This window comes from Cynocephalus volans, chromosome 8 (assembly GCF_027409185.1).
Source record: "Cynocephalus volans isolate mCynVol1 chromosome 8, mCynVol1.pri, whole genome shotgun sequence".
NCBI classification, from domain to species: Eukaryota; Metazoa; Chordata; class Mammalia; order Dermoptera; family Cynocephalidae; genus Cynocephalus; species Cynocephalus volans.
In genome coordinates this window covers 106,623,757-106,649,987 of record NC_084467.1, presented here as the reverse complement: position 1 = coordinate 106,649,987, position 26,231 = coordinate 106,623,757, and the positions used below count along the sequence as shown (strand labels likewise).

At 36.4% G+C, this 26,231-nt stretch overlaps 1 protein-coding gene across 6 annotated transcripts in view; it reads left to right on the top strand.

Annotated features, from left to right (window-relative positions):
• FMO5 (flavin containing dimethylaniline monoxygenase 5) overlaps nucleotides 1–26,231 on the top strand; it is a 48,301-nt gene that overhangs the window by 2,620 nt on the left and 19,450 nt on the right. For 3 of the 6 annotated variants that reach the window (XM_063106036.1, XM_063106035.1, XM_063106037.1), the window contains exons 3-9: nucleotides 4,591–4,779; nucleotides 6,814–6,976; nucleotides 7,766–7,908; nucleotides 10,743–10,942; nucleotides 14,084–14,436; nucleotides 19,759–19,831; nucleotides 22,884–25,296. In XM_063106036.1, coding sequence (XP_062962106.1) covers nucleotides 4,591–4,779; nucleotides 6,814–6,976; nucleotides 7,766–7,908; nucleotides 10,743–10,942; nucleotides 14,084–14,436; nucleotides 19,759–19,831; nucleotides 22,884–23,229 — 1,467 coding nt within the window. In that variant the 3' untranslated portion in view covers nucleotides 23,230–25,296. Of the gene's footprint in view, nucleotides 1–4,590; nucleotides 4,780–6,813; nucleotides 6,977–7,765; nucleotides 7,909–10,742; nucleotides 10,943–14,083; nucleotides 14,437–16,517; nucleotides 16,870–19,758; nucleotides 19,832–22,883; nucleotides 25,297–26,231 lie in introns of those variants that run through there. The other 3 variants (XM_063106038.1, XM_063106039.1, XM_063106040.1) reach the window with 2 other exon arrangements.

Sequence of the window (26,231 nt, the reverse complement as noted above, 5' to 3'; positions counted from 1 at the left end):
TCAGTGACCCCAACAGACTTGCTGTGGAAAGCGTGGTTCTACTCCTTGTACTAAACTTTGAACCTTGAAAGACAGAAACGGACTTGTATTTTTTAGCACCTAATATAGTATTTTATTGCAGAGAGACTTTGGAAATATCTGTTGAATAAATGAATGAGTAAAATAAAATTCCAAAGTTAGGAATATGCCTCCCCCCACAAACATCTTAATTCCAAAATGACCTCACCATTTATTAATTTATTTTAATTTTTTTGAAAAAGTACTTATGTACAAACAACATGTTAACTGAACTTAATTTTAGAACAGTTTTAGATTTACAGAAAGTTCCTGTATACTGTACATCCAGTTCCCCTATTACTAACATCTTATATTAGTATGATACATTTTTCATAATTAATAAACCAATATTGATACATTATTATTAATTGAAGTCCATACTTCATTCAGATTTACTCAGTTTTTCCTAATTGCCTTTTTCTGTTCCAGGATCCCATCCAGGATACCACATTACATTTAACAGTCATGTCTCCTTAAGCTCCTCTTGGCTGTGACAGTTCTTTAGACTTTATTTGTTTTTGATATCTTTGACAGTTTTGAGGATTACTGGTCAGGTATTTTGTAGAATATTCCACAAGTGCAATTTGTCTGATGTTTCTCTCTTAGTTAGACTGAAGTTATGGATTTTGGGGAGAAAGACTGTAGAGGTAAAGTGCCATTCCAATCACATCATACAAGGGTACATACTGTCAGTACAACTTATCACTATTGATGTTAATTAACCTCAATATCCTGGCTTGAAGTGGTGTTTGTCAGGTTTTGCCACTGTAAAGTTGCTCTTTTTTTTTTCCCTTCCCTTACTATACTCTTTGTATGAAAGTCATTGTGCACAGCTCACACTTAAGGACAAAGCTGGCTATTCTATGCGTTCTGTTTTTCCATACAAACTTTAGAATCAGTTTGTTAATGTCTATAAAATAGTGTCCTGGAGTGTTGACTGGGATTGCTTTGCATCTATAGATCAAGTTGGGAAGAACTGACATCTTAACAATATTGAATCTTCCAATCTATAAACACAGAATATCTCTCTATTTATTTAAACCTTTGATTTTCTTCACCTATGTTTTGTAGTTTATGCATATGAGTCCTATACATATTTTTTAGATTTGTACCTAAGTTTTTAATTTGGGGGGGTGTTATTATAAAAGTATTTTTAAATTTCAAATTCCAGTTGTTCATTTCTGGTATATAGGGAAGCAACTGACTTTTGTATATTAACCTTGTATCCTGCAACCCTGCTGTATTCACTTATTAGTTCCAGGATTTCTTTGTATATTAAATATTTATATATTTATTCTTTGGGATTTTCTATATAAAGAATCATGTTGTTTGCAAATAAAAATAGTTTTATTTCTTTCTTCCCTATCTATATACCCTTTATTTCCTTTTCTTGTCTTATTGCACTAGCTAGGACTTCTAGTACAATGTTGATAGTAGTGGTAAGAGAAAATATCCTTACCTTGTTCCTAATCTTAGGGGAAAAGCGTCTAGTTTCTCACTATTAAGTATGATGTTAGCCGTAGGTTTTTTGTAGATGTTCTTTATCAAACTGGAGAAGTTTCTCTCCATTCCTAGTTTGCTAAGAGTTTTCATCAGGAAGGGGTTTTGTAAAAACAACATTTTAACAAAAATAAAAGAAAAAATAAAAATATTACCTCCTTACTAAATCAACTGGTTTTCCCCATTTTCCAGTTTTATCTATTTAAAATAAAGCATCCTAAAAAGAGATACATTTAACAGGGGAGAGATTATACAATGTATAATTATATAAACATGAGTAAACAAGGGTATACAATTGTCACATGGGTATATGATATTATATATTTGGTGATTACATGTGAATGTAATTTTGTAATATTAATTTTTCACTTAGAATTACATCAGAGGCCATTTTTAATATTCCTATGTAGACTTTAAAGTCATATTTTTTGTTGTCTCCAAATTCATTCTTGATAATTCATTAATTCATTTCAAAGCATATATTGAACATCCACTTTATTTCAGGTGCTGTGTTGATAATAGAGACAGGAGGAAGAATAATACATATACCCTGCTCCCAGGTCCCTCACAGTCATGGAAACAAATGTATAACAATATCATGTGTTTAAGTTGCCTTTATGGCAAAATGAACAGAGAGTTTTGGGAACTTAGAGGATGAGTAGGGCATCTAATATGTGGGGAAAACAGGGAAGTCTTCTCCAAAGAAGTGACATTTGATGTGACTCTTGAATGACAGGAATTTTCCAGATGAAGAAATAGTTATATGTGCAAAGGATAAAAGTTGTGAAAGAGCTTAGAATGTTTTGGAAACAACTTAATAACAAAGAAACCTGAGATTTATTAAGGAGATCACTAAGTGATGATTAAAAGGTAGGTTGGGCTAGACTATGAAATGTGCTAAATTTCAAATAAGGCACTTAGTCTTCCAGATGGAATCAGGAGAAGCCATTCAACAATGGAGTGATGGGACTTGCTTTGTATTTAGTAGGACACCTATGGAGTGGTGTGGAATATAAATTCTGCATCATGTTGAAATACTATAACTTATTAAACCACTCATCTATTTTGGAGACATTTTAAGTTGTTTCTAATTAATTTCTATTTTAAATAATACAAAAATGGATATCTTTATGCATTTGGTTTTTATATGATTTTGCAATTCTCCTTAGAACGAATTTTTGGAAATGAGATGGATATATCTTATCCAACTCTTCGAAATAAATTTTGATGTTTCATTACTTTGTTATGCGTTATGTGAAATTTATTTCTCATTCTATACATGCCTTTCTCAATACTATTTGACATACTCTATTAAACATTAATATTAAGCTGAGTGCTATTTGTAATTTTAGGTGCTGTGTGGAAAACCATGAGTACAACTTAAGGGGAATACAGTCTAGTTGGGGAAATAAGGAGCATACTACAAGACATTATGAAGATCTTTGAATCCTAAGCTGAGAAATGGGAACTTTATGTTAAATGGGGCAGAGATATAGTCACAGCTGTACCTTAGAGCATTTTGGTTGTAACAGGTAGGATAGATTAGAAGAAACTTGAAAGGAGATTTGTGGAAACATTAATAGTCAAAAGAAATGAGATATTGGATTATGGGGCAGAGAAATTGGAATGATCAATGTAGGATTCCTAGACTGAATAATTCTTCAACAGAAATGGAAGAAAAGCAATCCCAAATGTGGACAAAGCTGATGCTCTCCTTTGAGGACACAATGTTTTGTAATGCCCGTATTCCAATATCTGTTCACCTCTGGAATAAAAAGGGAGGAGGGGGTCCAAATTGTTTAAGGCGATTTTCCATAATCAAAACAATTGGAAAAAATCTAATAGATTTGAAAACTCATCATTTGTGACATCTCAGTGACAGAATAATAGGTTGAGTAGATATTGTATTATTTTATGTGATCACCACAACAACTCCATGAGGTAGTTATTAGGAAGATTTCGAGGAAGCAAAGAAGTTTGTTGTAGGGGAAAGAACACTGACTTGGGGGTTTAAGTCATCTAAAGCAATGCTTCTCAGTTTTAGTGTTTTCTGAATCACTTGAGCATTTTGCTAAAATGCAGGTTCTGATTCAGTAAGTCTGGAGTGGGGCCTGAGATTCTGCATTTCTAACAATCTCCCAGTTGATGCCCCTGCTGCTGATCTACAGATCACACTTTGGATAGCAAAGATCTAGAGCAGTGGCTCTCAAATTTCAATGAATTTTGTTAGGCATTTAGCTTGCTTCCTTTTTATATTATGAATAATGTTGGCATTAACATTCTTTAACAAATCTTTGTCTGCAATGGTGAATATTTCTTTAAAAGCTGGGAAAGTTTCAAGGGTTCTCAAACTGTGACATTGCTCTCCAGAAAATGTTGTACTAACCTATTCTCTTGAAACTTACCTAGCCTTTTAAATATTTAAAAGACTATTACTCTGCTGGGCAGTTCTCACATGGAATCTCATGTGATTGCAATCAAATCACAACTGAGAGTGAACATCTGATATGGCCTATTTGTTCACACGTTTAGAACTTTAGCTGAGGTTCCTAGAATTTCTGGGGGCTGGCTGCACATCTTTCTATCCCAGACATTCTCTTAACATGATTAAGTTGGGCTTTCTCACAGTGTGGTGGTCTCGGGGTAGTTGGGCTTCTTACATGGCTGCTGGCTTCTACCAGCGTGAGCTTTGTGAGACCCGGGCAGAAGCTGCAAGGCCTTAGTCTTGGAAGTCACTCAGTGTCATTTTAACTTTATGCTGTTGATCAAAAGCAAGTCATAAAGATAATTCAGATTCAAGGGGAAGTGACTACACAGGGTCGCAAACACTGGGAGATGTGGAGGTGTGTGTGTGTGTGTGTGTGTGTGTGTGTGTGTGTGCGTGTGCGTGTGTGTGTGTGTGTGTGTGTGTGTGTGTGTGTAATTTGTTTTAATGGGCACTTATTTCAGAAAATGTCTTCAAATGCTTATTGGCTATTTATAAATTATGAAGTTAATTCTCAAGTTGCTATGAATGCTTCTTATTTGCTGCAGGAAAATCCTGAAGAAGGAAGGGCCAGTATTTACAAATCAGTGATCATCAATACTTCTAAGGAGATGATGTGCTTCAGTGACTACCCCATCCCAGATCATTATCCTAACTTCATGCACAACTCCCAGGTCATGGAGTATTTCAGGATGTATGCCAAAGAATTTGATCTTCTGAAGTATATTCAATTCAAGGTAGGGAATTTTGTGGGCATCTTTGTGTTTGAAGTTGTTTGTCAAGTAAATGAATAATATGGCTTCATTTGCTGGTGCTTACATCTAAGGATTGGCTGGATATGTATTTGTATCTACCCTATCCAGGCAAAGACTCCATTCTTTGTCCTCTCTTACCTAAAAAATACTTATGGCGAAGTCTCTCTTTCATATATTTTGTCTGCAGACACAGGAATCCACCGCCAGAGTATTTTCTTTGCCTTCATTTACACTATTGATTGCAATAAAACAGATGAGGTAAAATGTTTTCCCAGTTATAGAATGGACTGATAGGTACAGGAACTTTAAAACCTTCTGGTTGCACAACTTGTCCACTACTGCTTAGTTTTTTCATATTTTCTGAATTTCCAATATGTTGTTTTATGTGATCACAATAACTCTGTGAAGTAGTCATTGGGAAATTACTGAGGAAGTAAAGGAGCTAACTGGTGTACAGGGAAGAACATTGAATTGGGGAACAAAATCCTGAATTCTGGTCCTTTCTCTACCACTAATTAACTTGTGACCTTAGACAAGTAAGTTCCCCAACTTCAATTTCTCTTAATTTCCTTGTTTGTAAAATTAGATGATTGTACTAGATCACTTCAATACCTCCTTCTTACTCTAAAGTCTTCTATGATTTTTCTATAGTTTTAACAGTAGCTATAAAGTAATAGATATTTATGACAGCTGGCAAAAAGCCCTAATTTTCCACCTTCTGATCATTCTGCTAAATTATGCCTTTTTCTGCTTAACCACAACAATAAAATGATAACATTTGGTAACAATTTTCAAAGTAAGTCATTTACAGCCCAGTGGTGCTTCTTCTTCACTTGTTTAAACAACACTTAACAATTTTGTTACTGTACTAAGCAGTGAAGATGCAAAGACAAAAAAAAAAAAATCAATAACTTCACAGTCTAACATTACAGAATAATGAAGAAAATTTTTATTATAAATATAATTAATAAATAAAATGAATTACAGGGTGATAAGTGCTATAGAGATCTATACATTGATACATTGCAGCTCAGAGGAGGATGTTTAGCCCATCAGGACAAGAGGCATCAGTTTCCAGGGAGGTTTTCTTAGAAGAGATAATGTTCAAGCTGAGTCTTGAAGGCTGAGTAGGAGTCTGCCAAGTGAGGAAGGAATAAAAGGGTGATCCTGGCAAAGGTACCAGCCAGTGTCAAAGTAAGAACATGATAGAGAGGAACTATAAACAGTGTGGGATGGCTAAAGTATACAGGGGTGGTGTCTGTATTAGTCCATCAAGATGTTATGGTCATAGGCCTAGAAGCATATAGAAATATATTCTTGGTGTTTCCTTAGACTGGGTAAAGTAAACCATATTTATTATTTATTTATTTTTTTAAAAAGCTAAAAATTATACCATTGACTATCTCATCTCACAGCCTCTTTCTTTATAGTTACTTGCAAATGAGCATTTATAGGAGCCAAGGAGAGATTCATTTAAATAAAATGAAAGCCACTGAGATGTTTTTCTACTGTACCAGAAAAGGGAGCCCTATAGCTCAGTCACATGTTTAAGGCTAGCCAGTGAGAACAGGACTTTGGGTAGAAGACACTAGAGGGCTTGAGATGTGTACAGGTCAGGCGAGGAATAGGCATTTAGTGCATGGAGTGTCATAGAAGCACAGGAGAAGCCCAAGCTTCTCAGATATTGCAATATGTTAAGGCATGGACCAAGAGACGTAGTAATTTGCACTTTTCTAGAAGCAGAAAAGAGTACAACATTAGCCTGCCAGCTCTGTTTTATTTTTATTTTATTCAGTTGCCTCATATGAGTTTTCTCATTTTGACCATAGCCCCAAACAAAACAGTTCTTATTTGTAGAGCATGAAAATCAAATATCACTGCATGGACTCTATTGTGTGATGGGGCCTGTGACATGAGCCCTTTGTGAAACATTGTGCAAGGAGAGTCATGTCAGGGAAGATGCTCACTGTATAGACTGTGGATACAGTCCCCCATCGCTATCACTTTTCTTTTCAGACCACTGTGTGCAGTGTGAAGAAGCGGCCTGATTTCTCTACTTCAGGCCAATGGGAGGTAGTCACTGAGTGTGAAGGGAAGAAGGAGGTGGGTGTCTTCAATGGAGTCATGGTTTGCACTGGCCATCACACCAATGCTTACCTACCCCTGGATAGTTTCCCTGGTGAGTAACCTACTGGGAAAGAAGACCCTTGAGCCATGTTTGTAACCTAACCTCTGGGAAATGAGAGTCTGAGTGATTTCTACTTTGGGATGAAATAAGGCTTACCCAATTCTTCATGTTCCCCCTGAAACATTTTGGGGTAACTTGTAATATTGCCATTTTAGGGGTAGAGATAATGGTAACTTTGGAGATTAGAGGAAGATTAGAGGTCTATTTAATTTTATAATCACTTCAGTTTTTCTAAGGATCAAAAGAAATAATGTGGAGTTCTTGATCAGCATTAGGTTGAATGAGGAATTTTCCAGCAATCAAGGAAATTGAAATATTGGGTTTCTAAGGAAGAAATGAAAGCTTGAAGAATTTAATTTCAGTCTTTGTCCTGGATTTTCACTTTGAAAAATAAATGATACCATGTATATACTCTAGAGTATTTAAAAACACATATACTCTAATTGAGATGGGAGTAGGCATTTAAGGGGATGAAAAGACAAACGAGAATGGAGGTTTTCTGAGGCAGCTTGGATTTGTGAGTCTACAAATCCAAAATACAAATAGATCCTAAGTTAAGTAAACTACTTATGATAAGGAAATCACAAGGTTCTGCTCTGAGGCTATGGGAAAAGAAAATTGGCAGAAATATTCAGAAAGGCAAGAGACTATCTAAGTAAAGGAAGACCATATGTAGAATATACGCTTAAACTTTAAACTCTGCGAAGACACCAAGTGATTTGACAAATTATATCCATCATATAAACTATCACCCAATAATTATTTTCCCTTCTCTTTCAGGGATTGAGAAGTTCAAAGGACAGTACTTGCACAGTCGAGACTATAAGAACCCAGAGGGATTCACTGGAAAGAGAGTCATTATAATTGGCATTGGGAATTCTGGAGGGGATCTGGCTGTGGAGATTAGCCACACAGCCAAGCAGGTTTGAATAAGTAAATTATTTACTTTGCTTCACTCTAGCTTCATTCTTATCCAGGAGCTGCAGGTGGACCCAGCAGAAAGTATGGATGTTTGCACATAGCCCATCAGTGCCCTTGGCAAATGTAGGGCTTGGTTTCATTGCCTTAGTTGACAACATTATGATTGATGCTAATGGAGGAGGCACAGTTACTAGTTATAGTTCCTTAGCGTGAGGCTAAGGAATTAGTTCCTGACCACAGACTGTGCTCATAATCCCAATCAGCCATTTTCTCAGAGTGTGCCTCTGGCTTTGATGAAGATCTAGAACAGTTGACCCTTGAACAACATAGGTTTGAACTGTAGGGGAACCTGCATAAACAGAGGGCCACCTTTGTGTATGCATGGGTTTCGTAGGGCCAACTACTTAAGAACTTAAGTACTTAGCTGCTTAAGTTACTTAACTGCTTAAGTAGTGATGTGGGGAAAGTTATACCCAGATTTTCAACTGCATGGGAAGTAGGTGCCCCTACTTTCCCCTCCCCTCCCCCTCTAGGTTGTTCAAGGGTCAACTATAATTGCTGGGAGAGGTTGTTCGAATGCAGTATTAAGAGCGTGCATTTTCTGTTGCCCAGCAGAAGTGCCATGTTCTTATGTAACAGAAAGCACACTGTGGTTATTAAAAATTTTCATTCATAGGATGGTGGGTGAATTTTCCTTCTCACTCCCCAAATGGAAAAAAGAAGCAATCTAATCTCTCCAAAGACAATGTGGATATCAGTATAAAGAGCATCCACACTGTGGCACATGCAAGCTTCTTGCCCCAGCCTTTGCGTACAGTTAGGTAACACAGAGTGGCATTTGCTCTAAAGCAATTTCTATCTCTTTGGATTTTCATTTTGTTTGTTTTGGTTTTTGTATCATAGATTTTGACCTGGCAAGGAAGTATCTTCACTATAAATTCTGAAAAAAGACATGTTATTATTATATTTTATTATTCATGTCTTTATTAAATCATAACTTTATTGGCAATAGGTAGATGCCTGGTTGTTCTTCAGTAACTTTAATTAAGCTGTGCTTCTCCACAGTATGCTTCAAATTATTACTGTGTTTTTAAATAGAAGCGTAATGGTACAACTTTGTTAAATGACCCTTAAACTTTTTGCTTTATACATTACATTGTATTTATAAGAAGTTTTTTGTAAATCAGCATTTTTAAATGGACTTATAAATTTCAGTGTATTAAGGAAATTTTGGTATAATTCTTGTGGTATAATGCTTTTGTCAAGAGAAAACATCCCTTTCTTACAAGATTAATTTCATACAAGATTATATTGATTAAATAATCTTCCTTAATTTTTTTCTTATAAATCCAGATTTTTAAATATGTTGTTTGCTTAAAACAAGGTATAGATGGAAAACTGAAATAAGAAATATGACAGCCATTAAGCATTTATTAAGTGTTTACTATACACCACACCTTTTACAAAAACACTATTTAATTCTCACAACAACCTTGTGATGTATGTATTATTGTCACTATTTTATAAATAAAAACCTTTTAATTAAGGTTCTGAGCTTTTACATTACTTGTCAAAAGCATATAGCCTGCACACAGAACCATATGATTCCTTAGACCATGCATACTCTTTCAATTGTGATATGTAAAAGTACTTAATTATGGTAGTGCTTAAAGTCACCATCAGTGAGAATATATGTGTGAAGTAAAGATTTATCCTTCTGTAGACAGGTAATCTTTTTACATGAGAGCTTAGGTAAAAGACCACGAAGCAATGTGCTTTTATATCTTGCAGCTCTGGAAACCATCTCCAGATAGTTTTGTAGTAAAAAAAAAAAAGTGATACTTTTGTCAAGTAATTGAATATCAAATCTTTATCAGATCTGGACATGTACTTTAGCCAGCAGAGGACAAAGAAAGACTGACAAGCTTCCTATTGTTGTACTAGCAATCTTAATTTTTCTCCCATCAAATAATCAGTGGAACATTTCTCAAGCACAGGCTTTGGAGTCAGTCGGACCTGGGTTGGAAATTCAGCTCTGCCACTTATTACCTGTATGATCTCAGGCAAGTTATTCATCCTCTCCATGCCTCTCATCCATAAAATGGGGATAATAATACCTTCCTCAAGAGGTTGTTGTGTTGATTAAATAAAAGTATAGATAAAGGACCTAGCACAGTAACTTACAGGTCATGAATCTCAACAAATGGAAGTGATGATGCTGTGTTAGGGAGACTAAAAGATGTGCAGGTTATACCTCCCACCCTTGAGAAGACATATTGGAAGGGACATTAAGAGTGTAGAAAGTTTAATATTGATATAAATGATAAATAATAGAGTATTTTGTAGTGATACAAACAATGTCAATGGCAAAAAGCCTGAGGGTTTTGGATTAAATGATCTCCAGTTGCTTTCAGCTTTACCATTTCATACTTTTTAACGAGTTTTACAGGTGATAAGTGCTAGAGAAGTTCAGAGAATGGAGAGAAAATTGTCAGCCTGAATGGTCAGCAGTGTCTTCATGGAGGAGGAAGACTTGATCTGGATCTTAAAAATGAATAGGCTTTGGAGAATTAAGAAGAGGGCTTTTCAGGAAGGCATAATGGCATTAAACAAATACAGTGGTGGATCAGTGCAAGACATGTTCTTGGAAAGTGAATACACCAATTTCATTGTAAACTTAGTGTTTGGGAAGGAAAATTGCAGGAAATAAAAAAAATCATGCAGGTACTAAAAAGCCTGACTAATGAGTTTGAACTTAATCTTGAAGAAAATGGGGTTATTTTTGAAGGTTTATGAGCCAGAGTGACAAAAGCAAACAATTTCTCCCGTGCTCCAGGTTTTCCTTAGCACCAGGAGAGGGAGTTGGATTCTGAATCGTGTGGGGAACTATGGATATCCTTTTGATGTGGTGTTCAATTCTCGAGTTAAATATTTTGTGACGAAGATTTGTAGTCAATCATTATTAAACACATTTTTGGAAAGAAAGATGAACCAAAGGTTTGACCATGAAATGTTTGGCCTGAAGCCTAAACACAGGTATGTTCCCAGGATGGGAGTGGGGTGGTAATGGCCAAAGTACAAGGATAAGGATGATTCACACAGGCTAAAGTAGAGGTACCTCTGCCCATACGTTAGGAAAACCTTGTCCTCCACAGAAGTCCAAGATCTACAGGTTTGCAGTCTCTGACTCTCCTTGGCATTAAAAATTTTCCCGTTTCCCCAAGTATCAGTTCTTTTTACATGATGCCCAACAACAACAACAACAACAAAATGGTAGTAGAGGGCAGTGCATCATTTGTTCATTCATCCAACAAACACTGAGCACCTGTTATGAGCCAGGCATCATAATGGGCATGAGATAGAGAGAAAAGACATAATAGCAATACTAATACGAATAATAGCATCTTACCTTTTGGAGGCTTTCTATAAGACAACCACAGTGCTAAATAAGTGATATGCATTATCTCATGTGATCCTCTGAACAGCCCTATAGGTTAGTACTGTTTATCCTCATTTTACAGATATAAAACTTGAGACTCAGAGAAACTAAGTAAGTGGACCAAGATCAACATTAATAAATGGCAGACTTGAGAAATGGGTCTTACCTTAAATACTCTAATGAAAGGAAACGACAGAATGTGATGAAGAAATACATTGAATGCTATGAGAGTATAAAGGATGGGTCCCCACATAGCCAGGGTGGTAGATTGTGAAAGCATTTCTAGAGATTGACTTTAAATGTTTTCTTCTCTCCAATTTTTTATTTTTGAAAATGTTCAGTTCTACAGAAAAGTTGCAAAATAGTACAATGAGCACCCATATTCCTTTTACCTGGTTCACCTATTAACAGTTGCTGTATTTGTTCTCTCTCTCCCCCTCTATGAAGATAGATAGATCCACACATATGAGGGTACTTCAGACAGTTCATGGAAAAATAGAATTGAAAGATAACACAAATCTTTCCATGAACTTTTTGAAGCACCTTCATATATAACATACATACATACATAAGTTCATTTTTTTCCTGAACCATTTGAGAGTGAGTTGAAGTCATTAAGGCCCTTTACCCTAAATACTTCAGCATATTTGCCTAAGGAATGGGCTATTCTCCTACATAACTATAAAACAGTTATCACACTTGGGAAACTTAACTTAATTAGATAAAATACATTATCTAATACACTGACATATTAAAATTTCCCCAGTTGTTCCAATAATATTCTTTATAGCTTTTTTTTTTTTTTTTTTTTAAATCCAGGATCCTGTCAGGTGTCAATCACACCATGGCATTTGGTTATTGTGTCTCTTTAATATTTCTAAGTTGGAAATAATTCTCTATTCTTTTTTTTTTTTAAAAGAATCCAAGGCATTGTTCTGTAGAAAGTCTCTAAATTTGGACTTGTGTAGTTGTTTTTCCTTTATTATATTCTGGTTAAATAATTTTGGCACATCTATCACATAGGTGATGTTGAATCTTCTTGGTGGATCACATTAGGAGCCACATGTCAGTTTATCCCATAGAAATTATGCTAAATTTGATCACTCAGATAAGGTGGTATGCACTGGATTTCTCCATTATAAAGATATTTTTCCCTTTGAAATTAATCAGTGGGGTAGTATTTGGAGACTGTATTCCCCAACAACCTTTCACCCAATTATTTTAGCATGCATATCTTGGGTGGTTGCAAAATAAATTAAGGCTATATGGAATAAAAGGAGATAGCCAAATAAATAGGGTAGGGAAGCAGCATTCTAATTTTAAGTATAAAGTCTTTGAACAGCAAAAAATACATTATGCTCTGGGACCTGCACATAATCTGGTATGGCTGGACTATATGGCAAAGGTGAAAGAGTGGCTGAATACATCTTCAGGTTCACTGGGCATGAAAACCTTTGTATGCTCTGCTAAACAAAAAGTTTAGAATGAAGACAATCCAAAGCCATTGAAAGGTTTTAAGTGAGTGACATAATAATAAACACATTTTAGAATGACCATTCTGAAAATGGTGTGGAGGGAGGATGGAACAGGAAGTCTTGAAGATAACTGTAATAGTCCCAGTGAGACAGGGAATAGATTTAAAAAAAAACTATTCTGGGGATGTTAAGGAGAGAAAGAAAAAAGGCTTGGTGACCAGATATGAGGCTCACAGTTTTGTGGCTTGGGCAACTATGGTGGTACTGTTAGTGAGAAGGAGTAGCTTTGGAGAGAAAGATGAAATCGTAAGGTTGAAATGCAGAACAGAATCTACCTAAAGGCTGGAGTCAAAGCATAACTAAATACAACAAACCAGTGATAATCGTCTGAACGTATGATATTCCTCAGGCCAGGCAAGTTCTATCTGCGGATGATTGGCTGAGGATTGTCAGAACTTATTAACTTAGGATTCAGGGTTCAGGAATTAATACTGTTTATTAGAAAGATCCAAGACACTGAAAATCTGCTTTTTTTTTTTTTTTTTTCACCCTTATCCTATGCCACCCCTAGGAAATACTACTTAACGGGCCCAAAGTATCCCAAGAAGTTCATAGAAATCTATTTTGATATAAATTTTAAAATTCTAGTCTGTGTAACATTGGGCAGGTCACTTAACTTCTTCAGGCCTCAGGTTCCTCATCTATAAAACCTGGATAATTATACCTGTCCTGCCTTTTTCATGGAGTTCGTAGGAGAGTCAAATAGTTAATGCATGTAAAAGCAATTTATAAACTGTAAATTGCCACAGACATGTAATTTATTACCCAGTTTGGAATGATGTTCTAAGTCTAGCTCTTGGGCCTTTGAAACTGGAAATGATGTTGATAGTTTAGTTCTGCCAGACTTGATATTTGGATAGAAACCATCGCCTGTGGCCTTATCATGTCACAGAACATTATTGTTAGTGGAGAAATCATCCATGCACTCCTCAAATAAAATTCTTCTTTCTTCACTCCTCCAACACCTTCCCTTTCAATGCCATCCAGGGTCCAACATCTGCTCTGACACCCTGATCTGCGCCAAGCTGATGTAAATTAGACGTTTCACGAATTTCATGGATAGACCAAGGGGGAAACCACTGTCATATTGTTTAACTACCTCCACCAAAGCAGAATTTTACTTAGTTGGTACTTATTTTTTTCTTTCACCGTCTCAAAATCACTCTTATTTCCCCTTCTCTTGGTCTTTATCACAACTCACAGAGCTCTAAGTCAGCATCCAATGGTAAATGATGACCTCCCAAATCGAATAATTTCTGGCATGGTGAAAGTGAAAGGAAACGTGAAGGAATTCACAGAGACAGCTGTCATATTTGAGGATGGCTCCAGGGAGGATGACATTGATGCTGTTATCTTTGCCACAGGCTATAGCTTTGCCTTTCCTTTTCTTGAAGATTCTGTCAAAGTAGTAAAAAACAAGGTATCCCTGTATAAAAAGGTCTTCCCCCCTAACCTGGAAAGGCCAACTCTTGCCATCATAGGCTTGATTCAGCCCTTGGGAGCCATTATGCCCATTGCAGAGCTTCAAGGACGCTGGGCCACTCAAGTATTTAAAGGTAAGTGACCATGGAAACTGACTACTTAATTACTTGGTGGTATATTTATTTCTATTTACGTTTTTGCTTTTAAATAGCTAGAGACAGTCTGTATGATGATAAGAGTGCCTAGTACAAAGTTAGAACTGGAAAATTTATTTTTGAGTGAGTCTAGTCATTTATAACCATGGACATACATCAGAATCACCTGGGAAATGTTTCCAAATGGCATGCTTTGATCCCATCCATTGTAATGCTGATTTAGTAAGTCAGAGGTGAGATGGGGCAGGCATACGATCTTTGAGAAAAATGTTCTTCAGGTGATTCTGGTGTGCACTCCAGAGTAGAGTCCACTCATCTAGCTTTTAAAAACTGGTATATATTTGTAAAGTAAAAGAATTTCATCTTCTTTCAAAACAGAGAAAGTCAAAAATAGAAATAGTAATGACTCGATTTCAGCCAAAAATTAAGACCTGTTTGAAGACTAGTCCAGAATGTAGAATGTGCAACTTCTCAAATCCTCACTTCCCCCCATATCAATCCTTTTCAGTTTTGTCTAGGAATACATAAGAAAAAAAATTTAGGATTTGGGATAGTAGGCTCAGTATGAGACAGCAGAAGGATAGAGCATCCAAAAGGTTTAATTAAATGTAACCTCATTAAAAACTTTTAATGTCCTAAAATATTACAGTTCTTCTCTACAATGGTCAGACCACATCCAGAGACATATTTTTAAAATGAAGCTGAAGTGCATTAAACAAGGAGAGAGATAAGAATGGCTTAAGGGATTTGAAAACATACCATTTGGAGTAAAACTGAAGGAGCTAGAGAGCATTAGCCTGGAGAAAATAAAATTTGGGAGAGATATGAGATATATTTGAAGAGATGGCCCATGGTACAAGGATTAGATTTACTTGATATAGTTTCGAAGGATCAAACCAGAACCAAGGAGTGAAATCTTGAGAGTTGTACAATATCAGCTTAACATTGAAACAAAACCCCAAAACTGTTTTTTCTATCAGCCAGTGCCATTTCAAGATGGAATGGACTGCCTCTGGAATCCAAGCAGAATAAGAAAAAAATGCCAAATTTGGATGATCATTTGTTCAGGGAGGTAGAATAGATTCAAGCCTGACAATATAGAAAAACCAAAGGACCTGTAGGCTTCTAAAGAAGAAATTCCTTGATTCTATAGTAGTTACAATAAAATTTGCCATCATTATTAATGTTTAATTAAAACTATTCAGATTTCTTGTTGAAATTTCAGCCTTCTCTACCCTAGTGAAGATGTTCATGGTAGCAGAGAGAGAGGAAAAGAAAGCAATAGTGTTAGAGTTGATAGATCAAAATCTTTCTAAATTTCCCCAAATTTCTATCATTTCTCAATTCTTTTTAGTCTTATCCAATAGATCAGGTACTACTTGAGAAAACTGGACCAGCAACCAAATGCAAGTAACCCATTAGGTTGTCTAAAATCTAGTCTTACTAAATAGATCTGTCAGTTGGGTCAATTAAGTAAGGGGAGAAAGGTTCACTAAAACTGACCACAGTATTCCAGTTTAAGCAACTGGCACTCTTCCAGTACCAAGTGAACAGTTGAGGGGAATAGGGAAAATGAGTATTTGGAAGAGTATGCATTATTATGGCTATGGGATTAGGGGATATTAGGGAGAATATGCAAAAAGCCCAGCTTCCTATGCTATCAGATGCTTAGTGCTAATTGCTCCAGCTTTCTTCTAACACTTGGAAGGAAGAAATCTTCAGAAGAATCCCTATAGCTTTACCAAACTTCCAAAAGGAACTCTGCATTTTTTTGTTCTATCCATGGCCTGCCTATCTACTTACCTAATTCTTGCCTTTCTCATCCCTGAATTCTACCTTCCTGTGACAATTTTAAACCCTTAGGATTAGCTAGTTTCTCCCATTCTTCTATGCCCACCCAACTCAGCTTGTCCCCTTCCCTGGCCTGTCCTTCCCCTATCAAGCCCCATTTTCCATTTTCTGTTCTCCAGAAGTATTGTTCTGTCATCAGGAAAATATTCCACCCTTTTCTAGAACACTAAACCTACTTCTTTGCCTTGTTTTTCTTTGCTCTTTTGCAGCCCTTGGGGGTATTCTACTTTCATTCAGCAGCTTTCTTTCCTTGAAAATCATGTGAACTTATACCAATTCTCTGGATCATAAGAAGACATCGTCACAGTGTGGCATTCAAATTCCTATACAAATTGGATACAACCTGCATTTTCAGGGCGATGTTTCACTATTTTTTACCATACATCCTACAGTCTTCTGATGCACTGGATGACTTACCCATTAAACAGCAAACACAGCAGATACCCTTGGACGCTGTTCACTCTTCTTAGTACACCCTCCCTTTACTTCCTATTTGTATAGAAAAAACCTATGCATATTTCCTCTCTCCTTTAGTAGTATATTGAAATCTCTTTAAATGAAGCAGTCATGTTTGTTTGCCTTTGTATTCCAAGCCTAAACCAGCACCTAGCATGTAGGTGGTATCTAATAAATGTTTGTTCAAATGAATAGCAGTTAAGTCTTGAGGCAAATAAAGTTCTAAACTCTGTACTGAAGTACAAATTTCTTACCTGAGGATCTCAGCTTGTGAACTACCTTAGCCAATTTCCAGTCATGGTAAAAAGCTGGACTGGAGTGGAAGAGCACAATGGCAGCTATCTCTCTTTTCTCTTGTAATATATCTTTACACTGAAATGTGCAGAGGCAAGTCAGGATTATAGAAAGTCAGGATTACACAATGTAACCTGCCTTAGACCTGAGAGCAGACTGAAAGGCCTGCAATCATAGAACTATAATTCAGGCTCTCTTCCTTCCCATCCTGTCTTGAAACCCTGGGAAAAATCTCTGAACTTCAGTTTCTCACTGTTCAACAACAGTCTTCAGCTTACATTTACAGGCCTCTTAGTATGTACCAGGTCCTCTGATAGGTGCTGGAGATGCAAATATGACCAAACAGAAAATCCCTATTTTTATGGAACTCATAGTCAAGCAAAGAAGACAGACAAGTAAACAGACATTTAATGTGTTCATTCATTCAGCAGATATTTACTGTATCATAAACAGGTGCTCCAATAGCAATGCAAAGAGCTGCTATGGGAGTAGTGGACAATAAGTACCCAATTCCTCCTACAACTGCATAAGAGTTTACTAAAGGACAAGGAAATCTTGACCACAGAGGGAAAAAAATCACTAGTATTTATGCAAAGTTAGAGAAAAATGGCAGAACAAATTGAATTCTGGGGACTACAAATAGTTTAGAATGCTGGAAAGTAAAGTGTTATAGGAATTAAGGAAAATGAAGCTAGAGGTATTCATAGAGGCAATATCAAGAAAACCTTGGGTTCCATGCAAGAAATTTGCATTTAATGTAGGCAATAGAGAGCCATGGAAGGATTTTAACGGGGAGAGAAGGAGTCAAATCAGATGTGCAATTTAGAAGATGTGTTAGAGAGGAGTGAAATAAGAAGTAGGTCAGTTAAGAGCCTGTGGTAAAAGTCCAAGTAGGACATCATGAAGGCTTTAAACCAAGGTAACCACAATGTAAAGAAGCAGGAGGAGACAAACTTGAGTGAAATTTCACAGGTAAATTTGAAAGGATTAGGTGAGAGAATGCATGTTGGGGATGAGAGATAGAAAAGAATCTGCTCAGGTGCTGTGGCCATTAAATTGGGAATATAAGAAGGGAAGCAAGAAATGAAGAAGGGAAATAAGAAATATTATAAAAAATAATGTGTCTAAACAAAGAAACATTGCAAGAACAGAATTAAGAGAGAACTGCACCAAGGGTACATTTTTTCTATTTGTCTATCTATCTCATCTGTATTTTTCTTTTTTTAAAAAATGGATTGGCTGCCTCTCACAGCCAAGAAATAGATTTCTTCCTCTGTACTGTTTCTAGCTAACAGAAGTAAAATTGATGATTGTACTGTGAGAAGTAATTTGGAAATCAACACTCAAAATATGTCTCTTGAGCATCCTAAGAGACCTGTGATTAATATCAAATGAAGCATTTCAGTGTTTCCTCATTATATATGAATACGAGTAATAATTCCCATGGCTAAAATGAGAAAACATATAGAAAGACACAGAAGGCTATTGCTGAGTGTTGAATTTCTGAGTTCCATATTTTAAGAGGGACACACCAACATAGTTGCCAGAATGTTCCCAGAGAAGGGCAACCAAGATGGCAGAGAATGTGAAACAAGTTATATAGGAAAATTGTGCTGTTTAGCCTGATAACAAGAAGACTTAATGGAGTTATGAAGTTGTTTTCAATGTTTTCAAATATTTCAAGGGCTGTCATATGTTAAGATTAAACTCTGTGGCTCCAGAGGGCAGAGCTAGGTCCAATGCTGCAACTTGCATAGAGGCAGATTTGTTCCAGCAACTAGAGCAGCCAAATATCATCTCCTCAGAAAGTAATAGATCCCTATGACTAGAGATGTTTAAGGAGGAGTGAGAGAACCACTTGATTAGAGTATTTGTAAAGAGAAGGCTTGTATTAGGTAAAATATATTCCCATTCCAAATTTCTGTATTCGAGAATTTTGTAGAGAAACACCTTGAAGTGTGGCTGAAATTTTCTACATGGCATAGTGCCTAGATTTCTGGGCATAAAATTAATTGCTTAAAGCTTAGAGTTGTTTATATTGACTTATACAATTCTACCTTTATCTAGCCATGTCTTAGGTGTTAAACTCCTACTACTGGAACTGTTTGTACATTGGTGCTTAAATTTATCTGTCAAGATTGTATGTTACGAGTTACCCTTAGCCTTACTCCCCACTCTTACCAAATAAAAAAGTTTAGAAGGTGAAGCTTATCTTCCATAGACTTAAAATGAGGCTTGAAATGTGATTGAGATTGTGATTTTACTTTGTTCTCTCTCTGTGATATAAAGCCTCTTTTTTATAGAGTACAAGTGCCGCTGTTTTCCCCCACTCCCCTGCCCTTTTTTTTGTATCACATTTTCCATATACTTTTAAGCCATTTATCATTTTCTCATGTACATACGTACATACATCCCAATTGAAAGACTATGTATGTTAGAGAGGAGAGGAGGCAGATATTGGTTGGAAGGCAGAGTAGGAAAAATATCTTCCAAAGACAAAGTAAACTGGAGTAAGCTGTGATGTTAATATCATTATATTGTCGTGGTGGTACAGTAAGGTGATCAAGTGAATTGTAACATCCTTGAGTACAGAAAACTATCTTGTATTTCTTTGAATTCTCTATAGCATAGTAATTGTTAATGGGATTATTATTTCTACTGAGGTAATTTTACATTTAAAATTTAAATTTTTCTCTTTAGGACTAAAGACTTTGCCCTCAAAAAGTAAAATGATGGAAGAAATAACTAAGGATCAAGAGAAAATGGAAAAAAGGTAAAAAAATTCCTCAGGAAGATATATGGTTCCTTTTTCTACTTAATTTCTTAGTAAGAGTAATATGGTACTATCTTTAGCTTCCTTGTGTGTTTTTTAATTGAAACATAACTGATTGTACATATCTGTGGGGTACTACATTGAATATCAATTCCTGTGTGCAATATGTGATGCTCACATCAGGATAATTAGTATCCTGGTGTTAATTTAAGGATTTAGATTATATTTTGAAGGAAAAAGGAATTTAATATAGTTTGTGACAGTAGAATGGAGTAATAGCACCAGTAGTTTAACTATGGATCAGAAAGGAGAGAAAAGCCCAAGAAAAGTGTTTGAAAACCTATGTTTAGGGCTTAAAAGTGAAATGGAATAGGAAAAAGCATATGTGGAGAAAATCAGGTGTCCTATTTTTGTGAGGATTACTTGCAGTCCTAGCAGAGCTGCCAGAAGAAGGAAGAGTGACAATGAATTAGAGGTGGATATGGTCGAATCACAAATTTGCAGTGGCCACTTTGCTGGCTGTCATCATGTCACAGCACGCTCAGATCCCAGCGGCTCCTGGTGTGAACAGCGCACATGATTTGGGAAGGGGGTAATATCAGCCAGCTTCTTGGTGCTTTGGTGAACACAATAATTTAGAAATCTGAATTTCAGAATTTGACCTCAATCACTGGATGGTTTGTATTTGGACAAAGTAGAAGTTGATGCGAAGTTCTTAAATTTTCGCAAAAAAGCCAGAGGCACAATCATTCCAGGCCTAAAAGAGGTGGTTTTCTTCAACTGATTATACTAGCATAACTCTCCCCTATCAGGGAGGAGAACTTTTTATTTAACCCTGTTACCCTTCCCGTGTGATCTCCTTTTTTCCTCCTTCCTTTCACTGCCGAACTTCTGCAATAAATTTTCTACATTATATGCTCTAAATTCTCATCCTTTTCTCCCTCCAAAGCCCCCTGCATTGTAACTTCCATCCTTACTCCTGAAACTGCTCTCTTGAAGATTATTTATGACTTCTTTTTCCTTCCTTTCACTACTAAGTTTGGCACTTTTATTTATTTTTTATTTTTATTTTTAATTTAATTTAATTTATTTTATTTATTGAATCAAAATTGATTATACATATTTTGGGGGTTGAACATTGAGATATGTTGATCAAATCAATATTACTAGCATATACATTGTTACAAATCATAATTATTCTTTATGCCCCTTGTTCAATCTCTCTCCTTCCCCCATTCTTTCCCCCCTCCCCCCTCTAATTGCCCTAGATTTCTTCTCTCCTTCTGAAAGAATAATGGTTACTCAGTTAATTGATGCCTAGATGATCTGTCCATTGCTGAGAGGTGTGATCAGGTCCCCCAATATTATCGTAGAGCAGATGCTTCTTCTGTCACTCTGAAATGGGCTTTGTGGAGAGAGACATCCTATTCTTTTCTTTGTCTCTGCTGGTGACTCTCCTTGTGTCAATGCACTCCAGTGGCTGGCGGACCATCTGCGTGGTGGTTGTGGCATCTAGCTGCTTTAGCAGCAGCCATGGTTATTATGGTGGCTGTGGTGGGCCACTCACATGGAGGTGATGTTTTTGGCATGCTCCTTGGTGCTGGTGGTGTGCTTGGTTGTGGGGTGTGTCTGGTCCCCTTCTCCATACCTCTGGTCCCCGGGTGGGCTCCGAGGCGCTGGCACCATGTGGCACTTTTAAACATCTCTTCCTTCTTGGAAGAGTGCTTTCTTTCCTTTCTTTTCTGGCACTAAACTATCTTATTTCAACTTTCCTCCTCTCTTTCCTTTGACTTATTTTTGTCTGACCACCTTCTAACTTTGAGCAGTCCCCAAGGATATAATTTAATCTTTATTGAGGGCTGACTGTGTATAAATATTGAGTACTTTATATGCCTGAGTTTACTTAATCCTCATAATAATCCTACAAGACAAGGCAGGGACTAGCAAACCTCTTAGTGAAGGTTTCATGAATACTATAGCTCATGATAAATAAATGCACACTTACCAATCCTTGAGCCAACATAATGTTCATAAGAGCAAGCTCTCAAATTCTGTCCTGTCTTATCTTCTCTTCTAAACCCTAATCCCATTTCAGTAAATTCCTACTTGACTATCTATTGGATCCTCTGGAACTCCATCTCAACAGTTCTACCTCAAATTTATTTTCTGTCGTTTTTTCCTGTCCTTGTTTTTGGATTTCTCAATCTCAATTAGCTTGACTTAGCTTTTCTCTTACTTCCTTTCCATCCTACTGTTCTTTCTTTTATTTTCATTATAGAAAGTAAAAAGTGAAAGTTGCCCATTAGCTCTCCAAATCCCACGGACATCATTGTTAACCATGTTTTCCCTCTAAAAAATCCTTTTAGCTCTTCAAATCTGCACTTGGTATAATCATTCCATCCAGCCCCATTTGAAGGGCCATTTCCTCTTGTGGCATGTCATACTCCTGTGTCCTTTCAGGATTCCAATTTAACATTGGCCTTGGGAAGTCCTGCTCTGTAGACCCCACCACCACTGCCCTCATAAAATAATTGAAAATTACTTGAGAATTTTTGGGGGGTTCTCTCTTTCTCATAACATTAGAGTCCTTTGTATCTGGATCTGCTCTATTTGCCTTTCTATATCCATTGTTTCCCACAACGGGTAATTTCCACATACGTCTATGCTCATATTCCATGCCCTGCACTCTGCTTTATTCTTTCACTCTACTATTCATCTGACTTTCATCTTATCTATATCTTCCACATCCTTCAAGGACCTCACTATTATAGCTTTCTTTTAACTATCCCCTCTCTATATTTCTACTTAGCAGTCTAAAACCACATGATTTACCAAAAGTCTTATATTCTCCCTACTTCATGTACATCTGTCTTAACTCCCCTAGCAGATTATAAGGTCCTTAAGGACAGTGACAAATGTCTTATCTTTCTTCTCTATTTTCCATAGCACCTAGCTCAATATTGAGCCAATAGCAGACACTCAGAAAGCATTGATTGACTGATTGATTGATTAAATTGTTGAGAGGCCATGACTTCTGTCTTTTCTACTGCAGGTACGTGGACAGCCAACGCCATACCATTCAGGGAGACTATATAGATACCATGGAAGAGATTGCTGATTTGCTGGGGGTCAGGCCCAATCTGCTGTCTCTCGCATTCACTGACCCAAAGTTGGCATTACATGTATTATTGGGACCCTGTACTCCAATCCAGTATCGTTTGCAGGGCCCCGGAAAGTGGGATGGGGCTCGTAAAGCTATCCTCACCACAGATGATCGGATTAGGAAGCCTTTGAAGACAAGAGTAATTGAAAAAAGTAATTCCACAACTTCAATAATGACAATGGGCAGGTTTATTCTGGCTGTTGTTTTCTTTGCTGTAACTATGGCTTATTTTTAGCTGTCCCATTATCATTGCCATGGCTTACCTTGGAAAGCTTGATCTGGAGATGCCTTCGGAATCTGACAAGATTGAATGACTCTCAGCTTCATATAGAAATCTACTTTTGTCTTTCAAAAGCATTAATCCTCTTTCCTATTTTTCCTACAGTGAAATCCCAGTTTTTTGTTTGTATTGACTCATGTCCTTCTTCTCATGACCCATCACTTTTTCCTTCCAGTAATCCCTAGACTGTGAGCTTAGGTACACTTTTAGTCATCTTTGCATATCCTTAGCAGAGTTCTTGATATCTGCTAAATAAATGCTTGCAGTTGTTATCAAATATTATAGTAGGGAGCATAAGTTAGCATCTGTATAAGAAATGGCTAACTCTGTGTAACTCTTCTTCTGATGAGATTTGGTTTTCTATTAGGAGTTCAATTTTTTAAAAAAATATTATAACCAAATGTATGTATCCTGAGAGATAAGATAAATAATGGTCTTATAGTAGTTGTACGTATCTGTATTAGTCCATTTCTGTGGCTTATAACAAAATATCTGGAACTGGGTAATTTATAAGAAAACAAAATTTATTGCTTACAGGTTTGGAGGCTGGGAAGTCCAAAGTCCGGGGAACACATCTGGTGAGGGTCCTCCTTGGTAGTAACACAGGAGTTTCACATGGAAGAAGTTGGTGGAACAGACAGAGAGCTCCTCATGCATTCTCCTTTTAAAACCCCCCAAACCAGGCCCATGACCACCACTAATCCATCAACTTATTACTCAGTGAATGGATTAATCCAGTCACTAGGCATAGTCCTCACACTCTTCAAGTCCAATCACCTCTTCAAGGCCCCACCTTTCAATTACCTTAATACAATTTCCCACCATCTTAACAGTCACAGTGGAGAACAAGCTACTAATGTATAAAACTTGGGAAGCACAATCCATATTAGTATCTGAGATAAGACATATAGATCCTTAAGACATTTTATTTCACTTGCTATTCACTAGTGTACCTGATACCTGGTCATTTTTACTCATTTTCCTAAGCAACATGTCTTCATTTTCTCAGTATAGAAACTACCTTCAACTTTATATGTTTTGTAGGTCATTCTAATAGTCTAACATCTGCCAATAGCTTCACCTTGGTTGAGAAGTTTGGGATTTTTAAATTAGCTCTGCTATTTTTTATCTCTTAGTTCCCATATTAGGATTCAACAGAATATCTTACAAAATATAAGTAGCTGCCAACTGTGGTAGTGTGGTCTATAAATGTGATTTGTCTCCCCTGATTCTAACTTTCTCCCTTTCCCCCTCCCTTACATGGAGTCTAAGCAACAAGTATTTGAAGGGGTAATTTGTGTATTAAATTAGAATTGATATTAACTAAACGTAGGGGCATTCTGTGTATAGCAGTTTTTCTTATGTCATACAGTATAGTTCTAAAAAACAAAGCAAATGAAATGGAAAGTAGGGACTTGGGTTTACATCTCAGTGCTGCTGATGACTCTATTTACTTATCTGTAGAACTTTTGCTCTGTTCTTGTTTCATGGCAAAATTAACTAAGTGTCAGCTGTCAGACATGCTCAACTCATGAAGAGAGGTACTGGAAGTACCAGTGAGGTGTATGTTCATAAATAGCTGTTGTGCAATATGTTGGTATGTTTTTGGATTGCTGCCTCTTACTTAACACCCGAAATAAACAAATTTGCACAACTGAAAGAACAACATTAGAAATTATCATCTTGCCTAATACAAACATGTGTAAGAGAGCCAGAAAGGTGAGAACTACAACTTCTTCCTAATCATGTAACTGTATGGACAACTGCCTTCCATTTCCTCTAATTTACCTGTGGAAATGCCTTTTGAGAGTCAGAGAATTGAGAACTGGTATTACTTCTTAGGTCTTTTTCCTTTCCTAACCCTTGTGATATTGGGGATTTGTCATCTAGTAAAATGGACCTAGCATTTTTCAATCTGCAGATTACTCTAGTTCAAAAGTAAATTAAGGTCTCTTGTTTCTTTTTGATTTTCTTCTTTTAAAATATAAATTTGCCTCTCTTTTAGCATGTAAATTTGTTGAATTAACAGTCCTTTGATAATATAACTCCTAGTTATCAGCAATAAGTATCTTCTTTAAAATAAAAAGTTTGTAATTCTAAATTTATTGACTCTCTCATTCTACTTATTTTTATTTAAAAAAATCATTGGTTAATTTCTAAACCAAGCTAAAAGGAAGATATGAATAGGAAATTGAATTCAAAGCAACTCAAGACACAAAGCCCTAGTTACTGATGGATGTGTTCTAATATTTGATATACCATATTGTAATTATATTACGTTTATATCATTTTCCCAATTATATTAAATTTGATTACCAAAAAAATGTATTCTTGTAGCACCATATCATAAGGAAGTGCTCAAAAAAGCAAACTAAGTTTTATATGTCAAAGGGACACAGGAGTTATCTGAAAGTAGTCCCAATGGCCAAAGCTAGAATAATTTGAACAATAAAATTAACAACCTAGTATTGGATTATAACATAAAATATTTTAAAAATACCCATGAGTCCATAATGATATAAATAAATGACTGAATAATCAATAAATAGCATGGAATAGACAAATCTCCTATAAAGAAGAATTCCAAATAATTTACATATATACTCTTTCCTTGAGGATATGGAACATAACTCCTTACTTCCTAAGTGTGGGCTGCATAGAGTGACTTCCTTCCACAGAGTACAGTATGGAAAGGGGGGAAATAACTTTTCAGTGGAGAAATCTGACAAACACTACCTCAGCTAGGCGATCAAAGTTAACACCAACAGTGAGACATCATGTTGATAGTATGTACGCTTGATAAGATGTGATGAGATCGTCACTTTACCTCTGTAGTATTTCTCCCCAAACCATAACACAGTCTAACCATGAGAAAAACTTCATGTAAACCCAAGTTGAGAAATATTCTAAAAAATACCTGATCACCTCAAAATTATCAAGGTCATCAAAATCAAGGA